This window comes from Gracilinanus agilis, chromosome X (assembly GCF_016433145.1).
Source record: "Gracilinanus agilis isolate LMUSP501 chromosome X, AgileGrace, whole genome shotgun sequence".
NCBI lineage: Eukaryota > Metazoa > Chordata > Mammalia > Didelphimorphia > Didelphidae > Gracilinanus > Gracilinanus agilis.
In genome coordinates, this window is record NC_058136.1 from 38,588,175 (window position 1) to 38,604,343 (window position 16,169).

The 16,169-nt window shown below is 41.0% G+C and overlaps 1 protein-coding gene across 1 annotated transcript in view; it reads left to right on the forward strand.

The window, feature by feature from the left end:
- Nucleotides 1-200: 200 nt before the first annotated feature.
- Nucleotides 201-16,169, forward strand: part of SH3BGRL (SH3 domain binding glutamate rich protein like) — a 127,373-nt gene continuing 111,404 nt past the window's right edge. The window contains exons 1-3 of the mRNA XM_044682808.1: nt 201-337; nt 835-995; nt 7,678-7,787. Of these exons, the coding sequence (XP_044538743.1) occupies nt 201-337; nt 835-995; nt 7,678-7,787 (408 nt within the window). The remainder of the gene's footprint in view (nt 338-834; nt 996-7,677; nt 7,788-16,169) is intronic.

Here is a 16,169-nt window from a genome sequence, read left to right on the forward strand (position 1 = left end):
GGACCACTTTAATAGCTGAGTGGATTGATAGGCTGGAGCAGGGAAACTTGAGGCAGAGAGACCGAGGAGCAGGCATGGGGACACGAGGGCCTGCACCAGGGTGATGGCGGTATCAGAGGAGAGAAAGAAATGCATACAAGGAACATAGAACTGACAGGGATTGCATCAGACTAGCTATGGGGACAGGGAGAGTGTGAATCATGGAGAATAAGTGTGAGGTCTTGAGCCTGGCTGACTGGGAGGAGGGTGGTGCCCTTGTAGTAATAGAGAAGTTTGGAAGCAAGGTAAATTGGGGCTACTATACCCTCTTCCTCTACGGGATAGACTCGAGGATCAAGTAAGAAAGGATTTGTTTTAATAAGAACAACCACTTCTGTCCTAAGAGATTAGAGCAAAAATGGGGACGATGGGGAAGAATATTGAGTAAGGAAACAGGAGGTTGATGGCCTTAAATTATTATAGTAAAGAAGGAGGTGTGGTCATCCTCTGAGAGAGGAGGGAGACGTTGACGGACGTTTGAGAGCAGAAAAGTTTGGAAAATGCTTTACACTTAACAGTAAATCTCATTTAATAACTATTAAGTGGTTGATAAAATGTACTTAGGAGACTGCTCAGTGGGTAATGGAATTGTACAAATGGACAGTAACTGGCTGAGAATTAAGCTCTTACTAGGCGGAGACATAGTGCTTTTTAGGTAAGACAATTTGCGAGATAATAAGAAAGAAATGCTATTGAAGGAACATTTTAAAAGGTGAAAAATATACTACGTATCTGTTTGGGTCCATTTGTTCTAGTCATGTTGCCAAGCCCTAAGTTTGTAACTTCTGGGATTAGAGAAGTGGCGATCCCACCGCCCTCTACCCTAGCCAGACCACCACTGAACTATGGGATTCACTTCTGGACCCTGCAGTTGAAGGAAGATATTGGTAAGCTGGAGACTGTCCAAAGGACAGCACCGGAGATGGTACAGGACCCGGAGTTCATTTTGTATGAAGGTACGTTGAAGGGACTAGGCGTGTATAGCTTGGAGAAGACAAAACTCAAGGACCCACGTTAAATGTCTTTAAATATTCAAAAGGAGGATTAGACTTGGTTTGTCTGACCCCAGAGGCCTGAATCAGGAATAATGTGGATGGGGGCAGGGGATGGGGTGCTGGTGAGTTGGGAAAAAAGGCCAGTAGAGGCTTGGTCTCAGGCAAAACTGTCTAAAAGGTGAAATGGGCCGCCCAAAGAGATGGTGGCTTCTACTCCTTGGAGGTCTTCAAGTAGAAACTGGATGATCACTTGTCAGATATGTTAGAGTGGAGATTCCTTTCATGGTTTCAATTGGACTAGTTGGACTCTTGAGGCCTCTTCATATTCTATGATCCTGTGAGATCTCAGAACCATAAAAGGAGAGGTTCACAGATGAGAGGATATTGTTTAAAAATATATAATATAAAAAAATATAATAAATCCACGGTTACTCCCAAAACTGTATTGCTCATGTTTTCTTCCAAACTTCCTTCTCTTTGTTTCTGTGCATTAAAAATGCTTCAATGAATCTTTTTTCTTTCTTCTTTTTTCAGTAGTACCATTGGTACCGCTCTTATCCCCAGCCCCAACCCCGATTCTTCTGCCAAGATTGAAAGAAAAAAAAGCCCGTGTAACAAATATCCATAGTTGAGCAAAACAAATCTCCACATTGGCCAGTTCCGACAATAGACAATATACGTCTCGTTCTGCATCTCCACTTTGTTAGTTAAGAAACCATCCTAAAACAATGGCGCCTCTTACCTTGAGAGTCCATCTCTAGAGGTTTGGAGAGTGTGTGTGTGTGTATGTGTCTTTTTTGGATCTGGTATTTCCTCCAGCTCCCAAACATTCCAAGGTCAGCAGTAAAGACAGATGGAGATGTAGGTTCACACTCGGAGGTGGGGTAAGTAGTGTGAATTCTCTTACTTTCACTTGGACTACTGCTGTCCATGGGGTTTTCTTGGCAAAGATGCTGGAGTAGTTCGCTGTTTCGTTCTCCAGGGGGTTAAGGCAAACAGAGGTTAAATGACTTGCTCAGGGTCACCTAGCCAATAAGTGTTTTGAGGACAGATTTGAACTCAATCCTGATTTCAGGCCCAGTGCTCTATCCACTGAACCATTTAGCTACCGTCTTATTCTTCCTCAAATACTTCAAAGTTTTCCTTACCATGATGGAATCTCCCTGATACATCTGCCTCTCCTCCAATCAGGCAGGTGGGAGACATAATAAGTCAGTGACAAGCAGTGTCTCTAGTCCAGATACTCAGGTCCCTCCCCTTTCTGAACCCCTTCCCTCTCCCGTGTAAGGTCTTCTACTTGGCATCCAAAGCCCTTCCTACCTTCCTAACCCAGCTTCCTCCTACCTTTCCAGGCTTCTTACCCCTTCGTCCCTTCTGCCTACTCTGAGCTCTGGGTATTTTCTCTGCCTGTTCCCCATGTCTGGAACGTTCTCCCTCCTTCTTTCTGCATACAGCCTTCCCTGGCCTCCTTTCAATCCCAAATAAAATGTATCTTTTCCAGGATGCCCTCCCCAACCCCTCTTAAATGGTAGATTTATCACTCGGTAGATGTTTCTTTGTTGGTTTTCCCCTCCAGTAGACTGTGAGCTCCTTGAAGGCGGGGATTGTCTTTTGCCTCTTGATATCTCCAGAGCTTGGCACAGTGCCTGGTGCATAGTGGGCATTTAGTAAATGTTTTATTGATTCATTGATGATCTGAGGTGGAAGGGAAGGGACAGGCAGGCCCCAGGAGTGCTCTGAGGCTAGGCCCTCTTTTCTGTAGTCTCCAGTGGGCTGGAATTATATCTATCTGCACCCGACAAATGTCTGGCTAATCTATGTGACCTGAGTCTGGGTTCTGAGGAAAGCCACTTCCCAAAATCTTTCTTAAGGGGGAGGGCAGGACTTAGCTTGACTAATCAGCTACTTTTTCTGCCAAATGCTGGTTAGATAAACATCTGCTGCACATATCAAATAACTAGTAAATCATTTATCTAACCAAAACACCAAACAGAAATGGGACGTTTTCTACTATTTAGAAAATTCCAAAAAAAAAACAAAAAACAAAAAAAAAACATGAGGGAATAAACTCTTTAGCTGGGAACAAGAGGAGATCTTTGGGCAAAACAAGAGAACCTCATCTCATCCAGAGGGTCCATTCTAGCAATCTCTAAGGAGGAAAGCTGGAAACCAGGAACGTGTTCAACAGCCAGCTTCTTCTATATGTTTGCAACTTCTCTCACTGCTGTGTCTCCCTGGAAGACGCTCTGGAACCACACGTTTTCTCTTCCAAGAAGGCCTGAAACTCACTCTTTAAGTCTCGCACACAGGTTCATAGCATTGTGTCCCATTCAGCATTTGCTCTGCCAATCCGGAGTCTCATTTCCCTCAGGATACACAACACCATGCAGAGTGTCCCAGGCATGGTTGAAACCCGGCTTACCTTTGCCCAGGTTGTCTTCCATGCCTGGAATTTACTCCCTCCTCACCTCTGCTTCTTCCTGTAGTATTCCTAGCTCCCTGAAAAGCTCAGGGCAGGTGCCACCTCCTTCACGGCTCCTTTAATGATCTTCCTACATGACCCCCTCAGGTGCTCGTGCTCTCAAATTGCCATGTAGTTACTTATATGTGTAAGTGTTATCTCCCAACTCCATGAGTAGCCTAGCAGAGGCTTTTATTTTTGTCTTTGTATCCTCAACACCTAGTATGCTTCCCGGCATACAGGAGGTGCTTAATAAATGCTCACTGATTGATTTTTTTCTTTTCCTAGTATCTGTGTTGGTGGCTTATCCACTGTCAAAGGTGAACTCTAGGACTCTACAAACTGAGAAGCGAAGGTTGGTATGAAGAGACAGTTAATTACGTATTTCCACAGACCGGACAGTGTACTTCAACCAGTGACAGCACGTATGTTGGTGGTGGACAGGAGCCAAGAGCTGAGATTTCCTCTGGTGCATCCTCATGTTAGCAGGTTAAACCCATGCCAAAGTGTTTGAGAAAGACCTGAATTGTAACTGTGTAGCATAAAGTCAGACTCTCTAATGAGCTTCGTTATGTTAGATGATGGGAATCATGTCTGGCCATGCCATGCCCCTTCTCGACAAGGAGCTGTCTATGGCTTCTAAGATAAACTAGAACTCCTTAACCTGGCATTGAAGGCCCCTTATAATCTGCCATCAGATTTTTCTAGTCCGACTTCACGCTTTCAGGCAGATGGGAGCACTACTTGGCCCTGAGCTTGACTCGCAATCTCCAACTTTGCTGAATTCGCATAGCCTGTCCCACAAGCCTGGAATGTCATTTTTCCTTATCTGAACCTATTGAGATCTTCTTCCTTCAGGCCCAAGTTTAGCTTTTCCATTCAGCTTCCCCTTAACCTTACATACTGACATCCAATTTTCCATTTGTTGGTGCCTCCCTTTGTCCTGATCACACAATGTATTCTGCTCTTAGCTTCTAAGAGAATGCAAACTCCTTAAAGGCAGGGAATTTTTATGTCCCAAGAACCTAGCACATAGTGAGAACTTAAATAATAATAATAATAATAACTAGCATTTATATAGTGCTTTAAGGTTCGCAAACACTTCACAAGAGTTATCTCATTTGATCTTCACAACAACCTTTGAGAGTGAGGTGCTATTATCCCCAGTTTATAGATAAGGAAACTGAGGCAGATAGTGACTAAATATCTTGCCCGGAGTCATACGGCTAGTAAGTGTCTGAGGTGGGATTTGAGCTCTGGTCTTGCTGACTTCAGGCCCAGTGATCTATTCGCCTAATTACCTAGCTTAATAAATGTTTCTTTTTATTGTTGATTTATTAGAAAAATGCCTGAAGTTTTACAATAATAATAGAAATGAACAGTGGTATTAAGTGTAAGTAATATTAATACTATTCTCCTTAGCCCTTGGAATGAAAAGATCCTCCTTTGAAAAAAGTAAAATACTAACACATCAAAAATAAAGCTTTCAGGCAGCTGGGTAGCTCAGTGGATTGAGAATCAGGCCTAGAGACGGGAGGTCCTAAGTTCAAATCTGACCTCAGACACTTCCCAGCTGTGTGACCCTGGGCAAGTCACTTGACCCCCATTGCCTACCCTGACCACTCTTCTGCCTTGGAGTCAATACATGGAAGGTGAGGGGTTAAAAAAAAATAAAGCTTTGCCCATGGAAAATGACCTGCATTTTTTAACCTCACATGGAGTATAATTTGTAAGGGAATAATTTTCACTTATCTTCTAATTATTACTTTTGAGAGAGACTTAAAATAGGGAAGGGTATGCTCACCAAAGGTGTCCTCTGCTGTCCTAAAATAGTTTTACTCAAGATCCAAATGAAAGAAGGTATTCTTAGAGATGGTGAAGTCCTCCAGAGGTCCTGGTTTGCAGATGATGTATTGATGGCTTAAATCCTTGAACATTTCAAGGCCTCCACAATATAATTCATAATTATTCAAAACAAATTGGTCTTTTGTCCAGATTATGATGTACAATTGAATAGGATGGTTCATTGAGTGAATCTCTCCACCTGTCTATCTATCTACCTTTCTCTCTCTCTCTCTCTCCCTCCCTATCTATCTATCTATCTATCTATCTATCTATCTATCTATCTATCTATCTATCTAGTAGATAGTGAGTTAGGCTCAGAACTGACTAGGAGAAGGAGAGTGAGCCCTAGTACATTTGGGAAATTGTGCAATGCTTTGTAGGATCTCAAGCAACTCTCCATGCTTAGACCTTTCTTTTCAATACAAATTATCTCTTGGTAATGCTCTATTATTGTGTATCCCAAAACACTACAATCTACAAATTATGAGCAACTCAAAGAGCAAAAGAAGGACATAGGGTTTGACAAAAGTAAATATAAATTTCCCGAGGGCTGGGAGTGTTTCATTTTTGCCATTATATATGGATGCCTAACACCTGCCACAGTAGTAAGAATATAGCAGGTGTGTAAAAAATGCTTGTTGGATTCAGTTGAATTTAAGTGAGGTGACCACTATAAAAAAATACATGCAGGATAAATTGGAGGTAATCAATAGGCAAGAGTGTACCATTATTGTACAGCTCAATCGAGAACCTCTTCTGCCTGCTCTTGTCCTCTTATCACCCTAATTCTATCCTCTGGGAGAGCAGAACTCCTCCTGGAAACTTCATTCAGTATGCCAAAGCAGAGTGGGTGAGTCCTCGGAAAGAGAGATAAAAAGATTAAGTGGAGGACTTTGTTTCAGAATTGTAGTTAAAGAAAAACTGTTAAAGTTTCTCATTAAGATTAATTCAAAGTCTTCAGACGAGGATATGGAGAAAAATGCGTTCTCAAAATTTCTAAAACAGGGTGGAGGCTTACTGTACTTCCAGATTTGCCTTCTTTTGTGCGCTGAACAAACTCCTCTGAAGAGTAGTCAATGTTCCTTAATAGTATGATCTCAATTTGTAGTTAATAACTAGCATGAGACATTACTCGAGTTGGTTCCCAATAGGAGGTTCTTTGTTGTTCTTCTTTTAATGTATCAATGATAGGACAAGAACTATTCTCCCTAACACGCCTGGTGCCGAGTCACTTAGCCTCCTGGCAGAAGGGAATGCTCTGTCTAATGGAGGCACCTAGTTCTCTCCTTTCTAAACCTCACATTCATTTCATATAGAAATAGCAGTATTGACTATCCCCAAAGGATCCAAGTCATTCTCTTTTTTTAAACACTTGCCTTCTGCCTTAGAACCGATAGTAAGTGTTGATTCTTAGGCAGATGAGTGGTAAGGGCTAGGCAATTAAGATCACATAAGTAGGAAGTATCTAAGATCAGATTTGAACCCAGATCCTCCTGATTACATACAAGTCTGGCACTCTATCCACTGAGCCACCTAGCTGCCCTTCTCCAATTCAATCTTGCTTGTTTCTCCTAGGCACTAAGAATGCTCAAGTGTGAGTCAGAATTCTTTGTTGTGTCATGACTCCCTTTGGTGGTCTGATGAAGTCCTTCTCAGAGTCATGTTTGTGAAAGCAGAAAATAAAATATAGAGGACTGCAGAGGAAATCAACCGTATTGTAATGCGATTTTTCAAAAAAAGTTCATTGGCCCCAGGTTAAGATCCTTTGTAAGTGAAAATACTGAGAAATAACAGGATGTTCGGTCCTTAAAAATATATATTTGAAATATAACTTTATTGGGAATGGCAGTAACAATCAAGATTCACCACTGAAACTCATGATGCATCATGGAATCCAAGTCTCAGATCTATGATAAAGTACCCGTAAGTCCTACAGTCTTGGGGCTGCAAGAATCTTAGAATTGAAACTCAAAGGGGATATATTTGGAGTCCAAAAAGGCTTAATACATGAGTCCAAAATAGGAATTCTATAGATTAGATTTATAATTCTATAGATTACATATAACATAATTACATATACATGTAATTCTATATAAATATGTAACATATGTAAATGTAATAATAACAAATAATATATGTAAATATAAATATAGATGCACATATATTCATTCTGAATATTTGTCTTATTCCCATTTGTCTTATTCCGAATCCCAAAGATGAAGCACATGCTCTGTTCAGCTCCAGAATAAATTAGTCAAGCTGCTGTACAACTGACATCACAGGATGGTTGCCCGTAACAACCCCCTCATGCTAGGCTCCAGCTTCATCTCCTTATAGGTTGTCGTTTTCATCAGGGATCCCAGTTGTCCAAGGAGTTTGGAAGTTCTTCTTGTACTGTGATCACAATCGCTGGAGGTGCAAGAGCCAACATGATGACAGACTCCAAAGTGAGGAGCTCGAGTAAGTTTTCTAGCAAGCCAAAGGAAGGGCTTTTTAAAGTTGTGGCTATTTTGGGCTGAAACATCATAGGTTCTTATTCCTCTGAAAGATGATGGATTTGACCTTTGACCTCTTTGATCACACACAAACACTATAGAGATATTTTCACATGCTCGAACCAGATCTCTCTGCAGGATAGACTCATTCTTATAAGTAAGTCAATGTTACTTCGTACATAATAATGACACACTGGTCTTGGATGTAATAACCGTCTTTCAGACCATCGCATTTCTCTTGGCCGTCTGTATCCCATCTGTTGAATTTTTTAAAACCCTTACCATCTGTCTAAGAATCGATACTGAGTATTGGTTCCAAGGCAGAAGAGCAATATGGAGCAGGCAGTTGGGGTTAAGTGACTTGCCCAGGTTCCCACAGCTAGGAAGTGTCTAAGGCCAGATTTGAACCTAGGGCCTTCTGTCTCTAGGCCTGGCTCTCTCATCTGTTGAATTTAATATAGCCTGTATTAGTACGGACCACAGAGGAATGAACTTCAACACTAAGATGGCTGCATACTTCTTAAATTTACCCATCGGGACAGCTGGGTAGCTCAGTGGATTGAGAGTCAGGCCTAGAGACAGGAGGTCCTGGGTTCAAATGTGGCCTCAGACACTTCCTACCTGTGTGACCCTGGGCAAGTCACTTCACCCCCATGGTCTAGCCCTTACCACTCTTCTGCCTTGGATCCTATATAGTACTGATTCTAAGACTGAAGGTGAGGATTACTTTTTAAAGTTGTCTGTCAAGTGATATTTTATAAACATGGTTTTCCTTGTACCTCCAGCATCAAGTAATACGAGTCTGAACAGAACTTGGGAACCATCATGAGTGTTTTTCCAAAAGCACCTCTTTCTTTGTTGACTGAACCAAATGGAACAGGTTGTTCAAGAAAAAAGGCTCTTTTTATCATCCCTACCACAGCATTTACAGCCATCCACCTGCTTCCCCAAATTTAGATTCTATAATAATAAAGAAATATGGTCTTGTTCTCACTCAGATAGCCATTATCAGGAACCATGGCTATATCTATTAGCTTACAAAATGCAGTCAGTGATATAAATATAAACAAGAATATGGTCACCGGTGGTACAATTTCTATGTCAATCATTGCAGACATTTTCTTTTCTAATATGCACACTTATAAAATACCCTCTTAAATAACATATTTGTGGCCTCCGAGGTGGGAAGTAGGCGGCAAAAGTACATACCACTAAGTATAACTCAGTGTTCCAAAGTTTAGGTAATAATAGATCTCATATTATCAGCTAAACCTCTTATAATTCCTTCCCGAAAGGCACTCATCTGGAATTAATGATTGGTCTTTTATAAACCTGGAGGTGGTAGGCACTACCAGAAGGCACAGTCTCTCTGCTCTGGCATGGCAAATCCTCATTTGGACAGAGAAATGGATACTAGCAAAGTCTCCGGGTCTTTTTGCCTCAGACTCAGTATGATATATGTTCATTTCCACCGGAATACGTGTGCTGCAAATAGGCTAGGATTACCCTCCCAGCCCCCAATCACAATAGCCAATTGAGTCTCCAGAGGGAGGTTACTTCATCTTTCCTTAGGGATCTAGGGGGTAACCCGGAGGGGTTGAGGGTTTTTTTTAATGCTGTTGATCCTAAGCCCATATCCAGTGTGTTCTCCCAATATCAACTGCAATTTGATCTTTATTTAATATCGGTTAATCAGTGTTAACATCAGTCAACTTTTGCAAAGGGATACTTTCTGAGAAAACACAGCAAAGAGAGAATTATGAAAATGTCCCCCTCCCAAATCAGGACACACTGTCTTTCCTACAAACTCGGTTCCCTTGAGAAAGGGTTCAAGCTTAAAGTGGTTGTTCCCCAAAGCACTCCCCACCCCAGGCTTGTGGTTTGTCACTTTGTCATTTCTAGTTGTGGCAAAGTCAATGGACAGAGCGAGAACAACCATGAGCCTTGCTTGTGGTACGTAGTATTTTGATTATTAACTTGACTTACTGCTGGTCTGAGTCAAAGAGCGTGCTCCTCAGGGCTAGCCCCTCTTTGTGCTCAGCTCCTGTAGTTATTGGCAGACTTGTTATAGATTCAAGTTTCTGGACCTCTAGTGGCTCTTCCATCTTTTAAAAGCTCAAAAGGTCATAACCAGGTCGGCCTGGTCTTCAATACTCATCCATCTAGGATTGGTAAAGGATATACATAACAGAAACAAAACCAGAGCCATCATGTGCTCATGGCTACATGGTGGCCCATGTGGGGAAATTCAATATCTACAGATACAAAAGGTGATCCATTGGAGAGTGAAGAGGCAAATCACTTCAGTATCTTGGCCAAGAAAATTCCATGGACCAGAAGGGGTGGGTGTGCTGTTTATGGTCCATGGGGTCATGAAGAGTCACATGCAGCTGAGTGACTGAACAACAGAGGTACCTGCTGCTGCTGTTCCTACCATTCTTCTACCTGGAGGCTCACAGGATTTCCTTCTCCTCACTTGAATGCTGTTTGGGAGAGAACTTTTAACAGTTTGTTCCAGCTTTTTATATGCCCAGCCTGTTCCAACTCAGCAATCAAATGAAAATCTTTCTATCATCACATAATAAACCATCAGGAACCAGTCCTCCAAAGATACCTGTGCATGCCCTGAATTGGCCAGGAGGAAGGCCCCTCTCCCTTTATCACGAATTTTTGGAAGTAGGCTTCACTGAGGATTGAGAGCAGATAGAGCAATTTACATATAATCTAGAGCAGCGATGGCGAACCTTTTAGAGATGGAGTGCCAGGCCCCGCCCTAACCCCTTAGACCATGTGCCATGCCCTGCCCTCCATTACCCCACATTGGGGAGGGAGAAACCATTCCCACTGGGCTGCTGGGCAGAGGGGTGGGTGAAGTGAGGAATGACCTCAGCGAGTGTAGAGAGGGGGAGGGGAGTGACTCAAGCTCTCCACTCCCCTCTGGCTCTGCCACCTGTGAACCACCCTGCCTTATCCCCTGGGTGAAAAAATGTCCTCAGGCATGGCGGAGAGAGGGAGGGGAGCAGTTTCACCAGAGTCTCTCTGCCTTTCTAGTAACAAACTCGGGGGGGGGAGGGGCAGGAGGTGTGACCACAAAGAGTGCTCGTGTGCCATAGGTTCTCCATCACTGATCTAGAGAATCTGCCCCCCTTGACCAGGTCTCTCTCCCCTAAAATATGAATTTAGTATTGAAGATCCTGGCTTTCATCAGCAGTTTTGCTGGTTAACAGTAATTTGGTTTCAGAGATCTTTCCACTGCAATTGCTTTGGACTCTTTTAGAAGTAGAGTAAATCTCAATCCATTCTAACACCCAAACTATAACAAGAACATATTCTCAATTATAGCATTTAATCACTGGAACAAAAGCAATGTGTATATTAACAAAAGAAAAGACCCATCTTGGATAATATATCTTGGCATGGTTTCCCAACTGTCTATTCCTGACAGGTGAGGCAATTACAATAATATTGTTAGACCACTAAAGAAAAATGTCAATCAGAGGTTTGTTGTTTTTCTTTTTAATCCAGCAATACCAGTTCTTGCCTTTGCTCACATATATTATGCCAAGCACAGGAACAAAGAAAGGATTACTTTAGGCAAAATTGAGCTACTTTTGAAGAAGAACAAGGTCTCTTCTACTGGCTAATGGAAAGGAAGGAAGAAGGAAGATAAAGTAAGAATAATTATTCCTCCTGAGGGGTGAAAAAGAGAAAGCCACAGATCTTGGCCACAGAGTCTGCTTGGATCTTTGGTTTCTAAGTTGCCTGACCATTTCGAGGATGAAATTCTTGGGTCGTAGCTCTGAAAATCTCTCTGCACGTGCTTCGGGCAGTCAGTCTACAAAAACAAGGTCCCTGAGTTTGCTCAGCACTTGCTTTTTGAATTTTTTAGCCCCCTGAGCCAGTCTACTTCAAATTGGTTGAGATTCACTCCATACTTTCTCAGGACTTTGCACGTCTTGCATCAATGAGAAAAGGTCTATAGGCAATTAATCACATGGGGCTCTACTGACCCTCGTACAACCATCGGCGAATGCGGATTTTTTGTTGTTGGTGATATGGATTTCTATGAAACAATCACTAGATTTGTCATTTAAAGACAATGTCACATTTTGATTACATTCTAGATATTCTTAGCTCTTGGGACATTTACTGTTTCCAAACTCTGCTTTTTGATAGGATTTTCATCTTCCCCACGTCTCCTTACAGTGCTAAATCCAAATTAAGTCTTTGACAAGCCAGACTGTATACATTTGAATACTTGAGATAATCATTAACCAGAGAAAAGCACTCTGGGTTTTGGACAAATCTCTCCTTTGCATTCACTCTTGTTGTTTATCCTTCGTCTTTGAAGAAGACTAATGACATTGCTGGGTGATGTCTTGACTTTCCAGTGAATTGTATTTAAGTGAAGTGGGGTTGCACAAAAGTTGACAACCTCGCTCTCTTTTCCGTGGCAGGACAAAAGTCAGGAGTGGTAATGGCCCAGGATGCAGTGCATGACCTTGGGATCTTTGATGTCTGACCGAGCTCTTAGCACTCCACAGTGCCTGCGTCAGCCACCTTCATGGCCATTGGAACAAATTGTTCTCATCTGCCCATTCCACCAGGAACGAAAGTCATCCCTTCCTTCCCCTTCTCTTCACTGTAATAGTTCTGATTCATAAATCAGCATTCAGATCAAAGAGGACACGACCTTGGTATCATAAATGCATCACATTCTGAGTATCATTCCTAAAAATTAGCAGCACTTCTTTATAATATTTTCCAGAATGATATGCAAGAAAGATATAAACATCCTGTTGATATAAAATAATCTTACGAACTAAAACATGCACACAAAATAAAACTCAACGTCAGTCTCATAATATTAATCTAGTTGAATGCATCACCAAATCATCATCATGGAATTCTAGTCCATATATAGATCTTTCATTTTGGCCAAATACAAAGCATAAAATAATGCCTACTCTCCAAGAGTATGCTCTGCAATGGGGAAGACAATAAGTGTGTTGCTTCATGGAAACTTTCCATTGCCCTTTCTAGGTTGTTGATTCTCCCACTTGGTTTCTTGAATTCTTTAATGGTCTTTATTCCAATCTTATAGACACCAGGTCTTTCTTTACATTTCTTATTGTGAGTCTAACTCACTCTGGAAGTTCTTTTAGCATTTTCCTACTTTCTAGAGAAACTTCTTTTTGCTGTAATCTTGTTTTTTCTTTCTGAAGATTAAATCTTACTTTCTTTAGTTCATATTTTATTTACTGTACTGGGTCTCCCTTTTGGCTCACTCATTTATTTAGTCTTTCTGTTAACATATTTGTGATGTTTTCTCCTGTGAGTTTATCTCTTATCCTCCCCCCTTTTTTTTCTTTCGTACCTTCAGCGCTGTTTTGAGGTGGTATAGAGGATATGAACTCAGTATGGACACAAAGTCTTCCCTACTCCTTCTTTTAGGTATATTAAGACAGTGTTTTAAAATGATCCTAGCCTTAAGTCTTTGGATCATTCTGAAAGGGAAAAGAACCTTCTTAGGCTTTAATTTCATTTATTTTTTCTTTCTTTTGCTAAAACCCCTTACTTTGCATTTTAGAATCAATACTGTATATACATTCCAAGGTAGAAGAGTGGTAAGGGCTAGGTAACTGGAGTCAAGTGATTTGCCCCTGGTCATATAGCTAGGAAATATCTGAGGTCAGATTTGATCCCAGGACCTCTGGTCTTCAGGCCTGGCTCACTATCCATTGGGCCACCTAGCTGCCCCTTTATTTTTTCTTTAGCAATCAATTTCCAACAGTAGCTTGCTCTTCTCTCCCCCACGTGAGCCCTGGCAGGAGTGCCTTCTCCTTGAGAAGGGCAAGGAGGCCCTAGAGGTTTCTACCTAAAAACTGTAGTTTCTTTCCCCAAGTACAGAAGGGATGCGGGTAATAATCCACCGAAGAGAAGGAAGAAATCTGATTCCTTCATTTAATGCAAGTTCTGAAGATATTGACTAACTGGAAAGGAGAATCTTTGAAGGGAGTAGTCAGCAAGGGGATTGAATGATTTGGGGAAAATGATTTTCTAAGGGTGGATGAAAATTGGGACGATTGCTTTTTATGATGAAGCAATCAACTGAATTTTTACCCTGAGCTCTGTAACTATGCTTTGTTTTGCTTTGTTTTTTTTTTTCATTCTGCAACATTTTGTTGATTGTTCAGGAATGGTATACTTTTATAACTCTAAAATGGTTTGAGTTAGAGAGGTACTTTCAGAGTCACAGGTCGACTCTGTCTTTTGTTCTCTTTCTAAGCAGAAATTCTTTGATTAGAGCAACGTAAAATGAATAAAATTGTTACTAGCAGATTTGTGCCTACAACCAGAGAATGGAATTTTCTTCCTTATCAGTGACCACCCCATACTCTACCCTTGTTGGAACCTTCTCCCTGCTGGGGAATCTAGCTGCTGCCTGGGCCCTGCGCCCACTTCTCATCTCCATATTTTAGTTCCCTTCCTGCCCAGATTACTCTTTATGACTTTAAAATTTATAGGGAAACCATGGACAACAGAAAAGAGATGCATTTTGCTGGTATATTGTTTATCTGGCTCATACTCAAAAAGCTTGGAGGAGTTATGGGTCTCTTTATGATGTGGAGTATGTATATTTTTATTAGGACATGTGACTAGGGTTTTGGGGAAGCTTCCTTTTGCACAGAGCTTTCTAGATCCCAATCTACACATAGATCTCTAATGACGTCCTAATGGCCACAGAATAAAGTTGAAGGTCTTTATCCAGTTAGTAACCAAGGATTTAATAGATGTTTACTGTGAGTCAGATACTGTGCTAAGCCCTAGAGATACAAGGGAAGGCAAGAACCGGGTCCCTGATGTCAAGGAGCTTACATTCTAGTGGGAGAGACAACACACAAGCAACTATGTGCGTGCAAGATGTATACAAAGTATACAGGAGATAATCTAAGAGGAAAGGCTCTAGCAATGGGAGGAATAGGAAAAATTTCTCTTTATTTTTAAAAATAAACTTATTTAATAAAAAAATTTAAATATACTTTAAAATTATTAATTTTATTTATTATTAATTAAATGTATTTATTTTCTTTTTACAAGATTCTCCTCTCTCTGCCTCATTGGGCAGCAACAATAATGATAACAACATGGAAGATCAGAACTCTCATTATAAATATGTACAGTCCAGCAAATTTCCACATTGGCCGTGCCCCCAAATACATGTCTCGCTCTCTCTGCATCTTAAATTCATTACCTCTTTGGCAGGAGGTGAGTGACTTATTTCATCTCAGTCTTCTGGACTAAATGGTTCATCCTTGCATTGATCAAAGTTAGAAAGGCCTTCCTAGTTGTTTTCCTCTACAATATTCTCTTTGTATAAACTAATCTGGTTTTGCTCATTTCTGTATCAGTTCACAGAGATCTTCCTAGTTCCCTCTGAAACTCTTCATTTTGTCATTTCTTATGGCACAATAATATTCCATTACATTCATATACCATAATTTGTTTAGGCTTTCCTCAATGAGATAGCAGGTCCTTTAGCTACTCTGAAAAAAGCTTCTTGTAAATGTTTTTGTACATAAAGATCCATGTCTTATTTTTCTGATTCATTGGGAGTGTGAGCTTACTAGTGTTATAATTTGTTCAAGTAGTAGGCACAGTTCCATAATTTAAAAAAGCACCCTTATCTTCTGTCTTAGAATCAATACTGTATATTGGTTCCAAGGCAGAAGAATGGGAAGGGTTGGGCAATGGGAGTTAAGTGACTTGCCCAGGGTCACACAGCTAGGAAGTATCTGAGGCCAAATTCGAACTCAGGATCACCTATGTCTAGCTCTGGCTCGCAATCCACTGAGCCACCTAAGTTTCCCCTCAGTGACTGTTTAAACATAGTTCTAGATTGCTTTCAAGAATGGCTGGACCAGTTCACAGTACTAATAGTATTATAGTATGCCTATTTTCCCGCAGCCCCTCCAACATTTGTTATTTTCTTCTTTTGTCATCTTAGCCATTCTGATGGATATGAGACAAAAATCTCAAAGTTACTTTAGTTGTCCCTTTTAAAATTACTAATAGTAGTGATTTAGAGCATTTTCCCCTTATGATTGTTGATAGCTTGGATTTCTTCCATTGAAAACTGCCCATTCATGTCATTTATACCATTTATTTATTGGGAAATGTCTTTCAGTTTTAGAAATTCATAAATTAGAATCACTTCCTTATGTATTTTTTTAAACCCTTAACTTCTGTGTATTGGCTCCTTGGTGGAAGAGTGGTAAGGGTGGGCAATGGGGGTCAAGTGACTTGCCCAGGGTCACACAGCTGGGAAGTGTC